General features: G+C 63.7%; 1 protein-coding gene across 1 annotated transcript; it reads right to left on the bottom strand.

Annotated features, from left to right (window-relative positions):
- Window positions 1–1185: 1185 nt before the first annotated feature.
- Window positions 1186–10724, bottom strand: XAB2 (XPA binding protein 2). Its single transcript, XM_082455436.1, has 19 exons — window positions 10568–10724; window positions 9315–9463; window positions 8888–9011; window positions 8457–8654; window positions 7560–7694; window positions 7316–7480; window positions 5843–5987; window positions 5237–5388; window positions 5005–5124; window positions 4755–4886; window positions 4520–4651; window positions 4303–4416; window positions 2858–3020; window positions 2569–2759; window positions 2225–2347; window positions 1969–2140; window positions 1628–1757; window positions 1393–1496; window positions 1186–1298 (listed from the first exon to the last, which is right to left on the bottom strand). Exons 1-19 carry the CDS (start codon window positions 10616–10618, stop codon window positions 1237–1239), a joined length of 2562 nt encoding a protein of 853 aa, XP_082311562.1. The 5' UTR covers window positions 10619–10724; the 3' UTR covers window positions 1186–1236.
- Between the last annotated feature and the right edge of the window lie 67 nt (window positions 10725–10791).

Here is a 10791-nt window from a genome sequence, read left to right on the forward strand (position 1 = left end):
CTGCTGGCGTCTCCCTGAGGCTGGCTGGGGTGCCCGGTGACATCTCTGCCCGAGACGGGTTCCCACACTCGCCGGCTGTTCCCTGTCTCCCGTTCCCTCTTGAACCTGCTCCAGCCTCTCCTCTGCCCCCTCGACACGACCCACCCCCCAGGGCCCCGTGGCCGCTTCCCAGCTGCCTCTTAACTGACTTCTGGGCACCTGAGGCCTCTGGCCAGCCCTCCCCGCCCCGCTCGCTTCACTTTTCTCCTCAGTGCGGCTGTTATTATCGGCCCCTCCTGGCATTTGGTCCTTGGCCAACTGCTAAACGTGATCTCTCCTCCAGCTGTCTGCCTACGTTTCTAGGCTCCGTGACCGCCTCTGGGCCGGGGGTTCCTGTTTCCCTCCTCTGAGCTGCACGTCCGAGGGTCTGGTTGCCGCCTTGGCATGGCCGCTGGACGTCTCAGGTGGAGGAGCTACATCACAAGCTCGAGCCGGGCAGAGCTCGGGTCTCCCTGCAGTTCAGCCTCTCCAACGCCACCGGATCCCGCACATTCTCCTCCCGAGGGCCTCTCTGGCTCGCTCGCCTCTCTCTGTCCCCGTGACTGCGCCCCCAGTCACCTCCTGCCACAAGCCGGTCCCCACAGCAGCCTGCCTGGCCTGTTCAGGGCACAAATCTGATTAAGTCCCTGAATGCTTAAAATCCTTTACTAGCTTAGAGCCCGCTAATGGCTTCCCAGAGCTTAGGACTAAGGACCACACCTAGGCCACGGCCCATGGCTGAGGTCTGGCTCCTGGCAGCTGTCCAGGGAGAGAAGCGCCTCGCTAAGATCACAGAGCTGGCTGGGGCCCGCCTGCCTCCGGAGCTCTCAGCCCAGTCTCTGCCCAAGGGGAGGGGGTGCCCTCACCCAGGGAAGAAGGGTTAGTGGTGGGGAGGCTGAGTATCTCTACTTGCTGATAGGGAGGGGGACAGGGGCCCCCTCCAGGCTCAGGGCCTCAGGCGGCAGAGAGACTGGCCTCTCAGAGCCCAGAACTGGCTCTGCGGGGTTAGGGTGGAGCGTGTGCCCTGGCCCGGAGCCCAGCTGCCCCGCCTCCCCACACCGGCCACTCTGGGGGGTGGGGTGGGGGCAGGGCGGCACTGAGCTGGCAATCCCACGGGCACCTAGGCAGTAGGAGAGGTCGGGGAGGAAGGAGGCTCAGACCAGAACGTACGAACACAAGCTTCACTGGGGGAGCGGTGGAGGGGGTAGGGGGTGGGAGTCAGTCTTCCTTCAGGCTCCCGAACACGGCGGCCGGCACGCTCTGCTGCTCCAGACGCACCTCTGGGGGTGAGGCGAGGAGGACTCGGTCACCTTCCAGGAGGGGGTCCTGCCCCCGCCTCCGCCCACCACCCCGCCTGGCCAGCCGGCCTCTTACCGTTGGGCTCCAGGTCCATCTCGTCCTCGTCCTCGCCCAGTTCGATCTCCTCCGGGTTGGCCTGCTGGGCCAGCTCGGCCAGCTCCTCCCGGGAGGCGTCACTCCTGGGGAAGGTAGGCGGCCGGGGGAGGCGGCCACACTGCTCAGCTGGGCCCGGCAGCCCCCCAGCCTCCCCACGCCTCCCCTGCTGAAGAGCTGGCTCGCTCCCAGGCCCGCTCCGCCGCCCCGCCCTCACCTCACAAACAGGATCTTGCTCTGGGCCCGCGAGGGCTGGTCCTGCTCGGCCTCAGCCGCCAGCTGCTCGGCCCGCTGTTCCAGCAGCTTCATGTCGTCCATGCCGCTCTGCCCGGGGGCCAGGTCGGACACTGCGGGGGAAGCGTGGGGGTCAGATGCCGTGGGCAGGCTGTCCTCAACCACTGCCTTAGGTGCCTGCGTCGGCCTGGGTGCCGCCGGGCGCCCCCCGACCTGGGCCTGAGGCCCCGGCCCTCGAGGCGTTCCCAGCCTGAGGCACGGAAGGCAGAGGAGACCCTGATGCTCCCAGACCCGGGAGACCCGCACTGGGCCGTAGCTGCTCACCAGTGCCCGTGGCGCTGCCCGACACCTTGAGCATCTGGGAGGCCATGAAGTTGACCTGCGTGTTGTACGTGGCCTGCACGCTGCGGCGGATCCGCAGCATCTCCCGGATGGTGTCCTCGTTGCCGTGCCGGACCTCGAAGTCCTTCCACGTCTGCCAGAAGGCCCCGGTCGTCTGCGGAGGGGCGGGGCCGGGGGACGTGAGCCGGCTGGCTCAGCCGCAGACTCCCACACCCACGGGCCCGGGACCCGTCCCTACCCGGGGGTCACAGATCTGCGAGCAGAAGCTGTAGATGGCCCGGGCGCGGTCGATCTCCCCGAGCTTGCACTCCATGTCCGCGAACCGCAGGCACATCTCCCGGGCGTGCTCGTCTGACAGCACCTGGGCGGGGTCGGGAGGGATCAGGGAGGGTGGGATGTGCGGCGGAGGGGGCCGCCCCTCTCGGGGAGCCCCGGTGGTTCCCAGCACACCAGGCCGGCCCATGGGCGGGCAGGCCTCCCCACAGACGCATCGCGCAGGCTCGCTCGGATCCCTCGCCTACAGGACCCCTTCTTCCCCCTCCCTACCCCCCAGCTCCCCACCCCACCCCCTGCGGCGGGCACCTCGATGGCCTTCTGATAGATGCTGCGGGTGTGGGTGACCCCGTAGATCTCGGCTGCCCGCTTGATGTAGATGTTGAACATGTCGTACTGCTGGGCAGGCTCCACGGCCCTGGTGGCGCGCTCGTACACGGCCATGGCGTGCCGGGCCAAGCCCCACTCCTCCTCCAGCTGCGCGTACAGCAGGTACAGGGCTGTGACAGGATGCAGCGGGGTGGGGGGGGTCAGAGGTCAGCGGCTGGGCCCGTGATCCCCCCCCACCCCCACACTGAGCCTGCCTGGCCCTCCTCACTCTTTGCGTATTTGGGAGGGCAGCCATCCAGCGCCTGCTCAAAGAGGTCCCGTGCCCGCTCCAGCTTCTGGCCCCCGTAGCGGGCGATGAACTTGGTCAGGTAGGTGCTCCAGATGTCGGACACGTTGGGCCACTTGAACAGCGAGATGCCGCGCTCGTACGCCTGCCCCGAGGGGGAGTCGTGTGAGTCCGCAGGGGGAGACTCCTTAGGGCTCAGCAAGTGGGCCCCTTGTCTGCCCACCCCTCCCCATCCCACTTCCCCCTGTGATCACGCGATCAGAGCGCAGCCAGAAGGGTCTGTGTGCTGCCTGTCTCCCTGGACAGACTGCAAGGACCCCAGAGACAGAGCTGGACCAGGACTCACTGAGATCAGTCAGTGACTTTGTGGCTGAAGAGGCGCGTGGAACCTCAGCTCAGCAGACACTGGGGCCCGGTGTCCTGGAAGGTTCACCACCCAGGCAGAGGGGCGGGGCCTGCCACTCAGGCAGCGGCGGCACTTGCGTGCGTGCATGACCTCCCCGTCCATGTATGTGCACAGTCCCCACGTGTACACGAGAAAACCTCAGACAGTGGGGCAAAACCCTGCCACACGTACACATGCACGTGGAAAACACCCCACGTGCCTACAACCCGTAGCCTGAACAGCAAGGCAGGGACACCCCCACACACAGAGGCAGAACTCCGTGCCTGTGACAGGCTGACCTGTGTCCCCCCAAATTCAAGTTGAAACCCTAACTCCCTGTACCTCAGAACGAGACTGTGTTCTGAGATAAGATCTTTAAAGGAGTAACTAAGTTAAACTGAGAGGACTTCCCTGGTGGCGCAGTGGTTGAGAATCTGCCTGCCAAAGCAGGGGACACGGGTTTGAGCCCTGGTCCGGGAAGATCCCACATGCCGCGGAGCAGCTAAGCCCGTGCGCCACGACTACTGAGCCTGCGCTCTAGAGCCCGCGAGTCACAACTACTGAGCCCGTGTGCCACAACTACTGAAGCCCGTGTGCCTAGAGTCCGTGCTCCACAACAAGAGAAGCCACCGCAATGAGAAGCCCGCACACCGCAACGAAGAGTGGCCCCCGCTCACCGCAACTAGAGAAAGCCCGAGCCAACCAACAAAGACCCGATGCAGTCAAAAATAAATAAATTTTTAAAAAAAATGAGATCATTAGGGTAAATTTCATTCCAATACAACTGACAGCCTCACAAAAGCAGATCTGGGCACAGGAGGGACACCAGAAACACACAAAAAGGTGTCCATGTGAAGACACAGTGAGAAAGCAGCCTCTACAAGCCAAGGAGAGGGGCCTCGGAGGAAACCAGCCCTGCCGACACCTTGGTCTCGGGCTTCCGACCTTCAGGACTGAGAAAACACATCTCTGTTGTTTAAGCCTCCCGATCGGCGGTGATGGCAGCCCGGGTAGGGGACAATGCCATCCAGGGCCCCCTCACCTTGAAGCTCTCTTCAAAGTACTTGTGCTCCTCCAGGAACATGGCGTAGTTGATGACGATTTGGGGCGTGGCGATGCGCAGGTCCAGGATGCGGTCATAGACGGCTTTGGTGGACTGTGGGGCAGGGGGCCGGTCAGAGCGTGTCCCGGGGGCGGAGTCAGCGGCCCCCCGCGGGGCGTGTCCCATCCCACGCTCCCATCCCATCCTGGCAGCTCACCTGGAAGGTGCCGAGGCTCTCCTCCAGGTCGGCCAGCATTGACCACACCTTCAGAGACTTGTATACGCGGTTCTGCACGGGCTCCGAGCCGTCGAAGTACTCGGCGCGGCGGGCGGGCAGCGCCGTCGCCTTCTGCACGGGCAGTGCCAGCAGGGGGAAACCCACGGCGGGTGTCCAGTACCAGATCACACACCCTGAGGCTCCCCCACCCCCCCCATCCCGGGCTTGTGTTTACTCGCAGCAGCCGCAAGGCCTGGTCGTAGTTCTCGTGCCGCAGCTCCAGCTCGCCACACTCGCACCACACGCTGGCCAGGTCGTCCACCTGCTTGAAGCTCACCTTGGTGGCTTTCTCCAGGATGACGCGGGCCTGTGGGGCGGGCAGAGGCCAGGCTGAGACCCCGCCCGCCCGCCCCGCCTGTGGGCACGGGGGCGGAGGACCTGTAAGTATTAGTACATGCGACACACACAGGCGACACGGCACTCACGTCATCCAGCTGCCCGTTGTCCTCGTAAAACTTGGCGAACGCAACCCACAGGGTGTGGGGCTTGCCAGTGGCCTTGAAGGGGTCCACCGTCTGCACGGCCTCCGTGTACGTGTTGATGATCTGGGCAGGAGGGGTGGGGTCAGGTTGGGCGGGGCCCTGGTCGGGGAGGGCGGGGCCTGGGGACGGAGGGCGGGGCGCGGATGATGCCCCTGGGGGCGGGGCCGCCACGTACCTCCCTCGGGCGGCCCTGGTGCAGGGCCACGCGCTTGTGCCACTCGTGCACGTGGTGCGGGTTCTGGCGCAGCAGGACGCTGTTGAGGAGCAGGGGCCGCCGGCTGATGAGCTGCTCAAAGCGAGCCAGGCGCAGCTCCAGGTCCACGTCGTCTGGGACCCGTGGGAAAAGCCGGGAGCAGGGGGGTAGGCCTCAGCACACGGCCCCCTGGCCACCTCCGTCTCTCAGCTCTCTCTCCCTTCAGCCCCCAGCTCCCCCCCACTGTCCATCCGGGCACTCCCTCCCTGAGCTGCCCCAGGGCCACCCTGACCCCATGCTTGCCCCGGGGCCAGCCTACTCTGGAACCCCCTCCAATCCCCACCACGCCCCCCAGCCCTTCTTCCCGGCCAAGCTCTGGCCCAGGCCCCCCTCCCCACCCCTGCTGTCCACCCAGCTCTCCCTTCCCACCAGTGTCCGGCCCAAGCCCCACTGAGATGTGTTCCCAGTCCTGGCTACCTGCCGACATCCCACCCGCACCGCCCATTCAGACTCCCTCCCTGCTGGCCTCTGACTCCAAGACCCACGTCTCCCCTGACCCAGCCCCTGCGGTCCACCCTTCCTGCTCACCCTCCTCCTCCCGCCCCAGCTCCGAGGCAGTCTCCATCTTCGCCGCGATCATGCTCTCCTCGAACTGGGCATAGCTGTCGAACACCTGGGTGAAGTCCCGCACGGTCATCACGGTCCGGATGGCCTCCTCGTACACGTCCCGCGCCTGTGGGGATGGGGAAAGTGCTGGCAGGGGAGGGGCACGTGTGCCCACCGCATGGACACAGGGCATCCGGCAGCACCGCCCTTGGCACCAGTCCCAAATCGGCACCGCTGCAGGGCCTTCCCCGGGCCCACCCAGCTCCGTCAGTGCCCAGCCATGGTCGGAGCTCCCCTCCCCTCCTCTGCCAGAGTGAGCTGGGGGCCTCGGCTCCTCATCAGTAAACCAACAGTGACAGCCCCTCATGCAGACTCACTGTGGGGCTCGAGTGAGATGCACAAAGGGTCTGGCCCCAGTGAGACCCGATAGGCGACCAGCCACCCTGCAGGGACCCTAACCTCAGCTTGCCACGGAGTGCTCAGTCGTTGCTACAAAGTACCCCTCACACGTGCCGGACCCCCCTTCTCCAGCTCACATTCTCCCAGTCACCCCCCCACCAACCCCCGAGGGCAGCATGAAAGCAAAGTGCTGGCATGGGCGAGGCGCATCCCCACCAAGGGCGGGCCCGTCACTCTGCCCCGTCCCTGGCTGATCCTGCACCTGGCTGATCCTGCCCCTCGGCCTCTGCCTGGCCGCTGGCTCCAGCAGCCTCCTGGCCGGTCTCCTGCTGCCGGCCTCGGCCTGTGCGTTCTGCTCAAAGTGTCAGCCTGAAGGGTCTTTGTAAGACACACACCTGGTCAGGCCTATGTCCTGCTCGCGGCTGGCTGGCTGGCGGCTCCCCGCAGCAGGACACAGCCCGCCCCTCCTCAGCCTGCAGGGCTCCCCGTTCCCAGTCCTTCACCACCCCCTCTGAGCCCCGACTGCAGCCCCTCCCTCTCACTCTGCTCCCCCCGGCCCACCCCCTCCCCAGCCAGTCCCAAGCCAGCCCCTCTGGGGACCTCTCAGAGCTCCACACCCCGCCCCCGCCCGGCCCCAAGCTCGCCACTCCATGGCCCGATGAGGAGAACAGCCAACACGGACACTGACAGAAACACCAACGCCTCAGAGGGACCCTCACACCGGACACCCGCTCGGTGCCTGAGTCCCAGTAGGCAAGGAAGTGACTGTTGCTCTCATTCTGCAAATGAGGCCACCCAAGCTGAAGCAGGTCCAAGGCCAGAGCAGAGAGATCCAGGTCTGGCTGGCCTGAGGTGGGTGCACTCGCCGGCAGGGCCGTGACGCCTGCCCCTCCCCGCCTTCAGAAAGGCAAATGTGCGCGGCGCACACACGCACACGTGTGCCCAAGCAGTCCATGTGCACGTCTTCTGCTCACACGCGTGTCCTCAGGCATCCCCCAATACTATGTGCTGGAGGGAGACCCCGCCCCGCTCCCGGAGCCCCGCGTGCTCAAGCACCTTCTCGAAGTGACCGCTGCGGATGTAGTAGTCGGCCAGCGAGCACCAGAGCTTGCCCAGTTGGTCGGTGAAGCGGGTGAGGCCCCCGCGGATGATGGCGTCCACACTGAGAGACTGCACCTTGTCTGGGTTCTGCGAGATGAGGTCGCAGAGCTCGTGCCACAGCTGCAAGGCACGGGAAGGAGCGTCACCCTTGTCCCTGAGGGAGCGAGCCCTCCCGCCCAGCCGCCACCCCGGGGCCCACCTGGTAGTTGGACTTGCCAGCCTTGGACACGAAGCGCTCGTCATTCACCACGGTGGCCAGGCGCTGTGCGGCCTCGTCCAGCCGGTCGCTCGACTTGAGGTACTCGATGTACTCCTCGGCACTCTCGGGGCTCAGCTGGGCACCCACCCACCCGCCAGCTGTCAGTGGGGCCACGGGGCCATGCCACCGTGCCCCCTCCCACTCTGGGCTCTCTGTCAGCCGCCCACCACTGTCCCGGGCAAGAGCTCGCCCCACACACCCACTCACAGCCACACCTGTCCAGCCTGGGCCGCACTGGTCCAGCTCCAGCCCTGACTGGTCCAGCCTGGGCCGCACTGGTCCAGTCTCAGTCCTGACTGGTCTAGCTCAGACATCAGTGGTCCAGCCTGCACAGGCCAAGACTTGCTTTCATCACAAGCCCCTAAACAGTACTATGCTAAGCGTTTCACGACGCATAAGAGACATTATAAGTTCAGGAAAACTGCACAATGCCTCCCCGCTATTTGCACCTGACTCTCAGCCCTGCCTGTTATCTGTTTCCCTAGTCGTTTATCTCCTATTCCCTGCCCTCCCATGGTTGCAGTTTTACTCTGATTTGTGTGGTCAGGTCACATGCATCTGTCTGCAAAGTTAGACTGAAAGCTCCGTGGAGGCAGCGACTGTCTTAGCCACGCTGTCCCCGGCACCCGTCTTAATGCTTGATGTGGTAACTAGCAAACTGTCTGGAGATTAAACACAGAACTCACAAACAAAACTCTGTCTTAAGAAGCCTTGTTCCCATATTCTGTCTGTTAGGGCAGACAGTGTCCCAACGAGCCAGTTTCTGGAAAGTCCTGACCTGGGGGAACTGGCCCACCTGCCTGAGCCTGGCCCCATCTCGCCAACTGAGGGGCTTACCTTGAGGAAGCGCCGGTAGCCCCGCACGGCGGTCTCAGGCAGGGGGTGTGAGCGCAGGAAGCGCAGGTACAAGGGCCAAATACGAGAGTGCTGTGTGATGGGCAACGCTCGGAGGGCACGGTCGAAAGTGCGGCGCGTGTGTGTGACGCGTCCCTGGTCCATCAGGAACTGGCAGTAATCTAGCCACAGCCGGGGCATCTGGAGGTGTGGGGAGAGGCAGGGTCTGAGCTGTCAGCACCACCACCAGGCCATAAAGACACCAGATATCCATTGCAGCAGGACCCGGAACTCCCGTCCCCCTGGAACCAAGTCTCGCTCAACCCTGAGTGCACAGAGGCCACAGGACTCCAACCCCCTGCTCTGTCCACCTCCGTGGACTCTGAGCCCCACCTCCCCACTCATCCCCTGGCCCAGCCAGGCCCCCTCCCCACCTTGTGCATGAACACAAAGGCCCTCTCGTGGCAGTTGTTGACATCTTCGTAGGCAGGGTCGGTCACACAGCGATGCTTCACCTGTGCCCGGCGCGCCTTCAGGTAGCGGTACCAGAGTTTGTAGCTGGGGGGATGGGGGGAGAGGGGAGGGGCAGACAGCGATTGGTCAGCTTTATGGACCTCGGGACCCTTCATTCTGCCCCACGAGACAAGTGCTGGGAGAAGGGGCCCAGGGAGGGGTGACAAGTCTCTGCGATGGGAGAATGGCCGGGACGTCAGGGAAGGTGTGCTCACTGATCAGGGGATGTATACTCGGCGACACAACACATAGCAGTCACGTGGGACCTACTAGCAAGTTCTGGGGTGACTGGATAAGCTGGGGTGGGTGTGGGGCTGCGGCAGGCAGGGCAGCTGCAACCAATCTCACCTGCAGGGCAGCAGCTTCAGCGCCCGCTCATACAGCTGATTGAGTCTGGGCTTCGGGGCACCCTGCTTAAACTCAATGTAGCGGAGCCAGCATTTGACGGAGAACTGGTTCCGCATGATTTCCTCCTCATAGGGGAGGTCCTCCTCCTCCTGCCAGGGCCGGGGTACGGGGAGAAGACAGACCTGTTCTCAGAGCCTGCGTGCAGCACGCACGACTCCACTCCAAACTCCAGACCCCTCCCCAGGTCCCAGATCCCACTCCCCACCATCGGGAGCCCGGTCACCAGACACCCAGATACCAGGAATCTGGTCCAGACCCTTCAGAATACTACTGGCTACAATCTGACCCAGACCATCAGACTCCTTGGTCATAGCGTTCTAGGCCAGATATGAGACTGTCACCCAGACATCACTCTTGGCCTTCCTAATCAAGCTATCCACTCTCTGGCCCAGATCACCAGACTCTTTTGCCACCAAGACCCTGGTCCGACGCCAGGCCTCTGCCCTAGACGTCAGTGTCACCTCCTCACAACATGTCTCTTCCCAGACACCAGACGTTTGGCACCTCAGGCCCCCGCTAGCCAGAGTCTAGCTCAACTCTGCCCCAGAACTTAGAAGCTAGACCCTTATCTCAAAAAGAAAAGTATGTACAAGATGCCTAGCCTTTAACTCGAGACACCAAGAATCTAGTGAAGATGCCAGGCTTCAACTTCAAACACCAAGCCTTTGACTCTTCAGGATTCCACGGGCCATCGCCTGATCAGCTCCACATCACCCGGTCTTTACTTCTGATTCCAGGGTTCTCCCGGTCCAGACACCATGCCCTTATCCCAGAAACTATAACGCTCAGGACCAAACCTAGACCGTTACCCAAGACACCAAGATTTTACCACTGAAACCAGAGACCTGGACTGGTCGTCATGCCTTTACTTCAAACACCAGGCCTCTCAAGACTGAGCTACGCGAGTCTCCCTTCTCGCCCACTCCCATTTCCGCCCCAGGCCCAGGACGCCAGGCCCTTAACTTCAACCACCTGCTCTTTACTCAGGTCACCTGGGCTCTAGCACCAGACCTTTGCTCCTGACCAGCCTGGTCCGTACATCATGATCCGGTCTCTGGCCCGTAAGGGTCCTCCTGCCCTCAGACCGGCATAACTTTGGCCTAGATCCCCCGGGCGGCCAGGCCCGAATCTCCTGAGGCATCTAAGTCCCAGTGCCCCCAGGCAGGCCACCCCCGGGCCCGCCGCGGACTCACGAAGACAAGGTCCGGCCGCTCGGGCCTCGAGAGGCGCGCCATCACCACCATTTTCCTGGCACTCCAGGTACGCGCAGGAGTCGCGTTATAATGACGTCTCCGGCTGAAGGCCCGCCCCCTCGAACCAGGCCCATTTCCTATTGGTTGAACCCTCCCCGATTGCGCGCCCTGCGTTGTTGACTTTCACGTAGACGTCCAGCTACCGGAAGCAGAGAAGAAGCGCC

This window comes from Balaenoptera physalus (genome assembly GCF_965194825.1).
Source record: "Balaenoptera physalus genome assembly, chromosome: 3".
Lineage (NCBI taxonomy): Eukaryota > Metazoa > Chordata > Mammalia > Artiodactyla > Balaenopteridae > Balaenoptera > Balaenoptera physalus.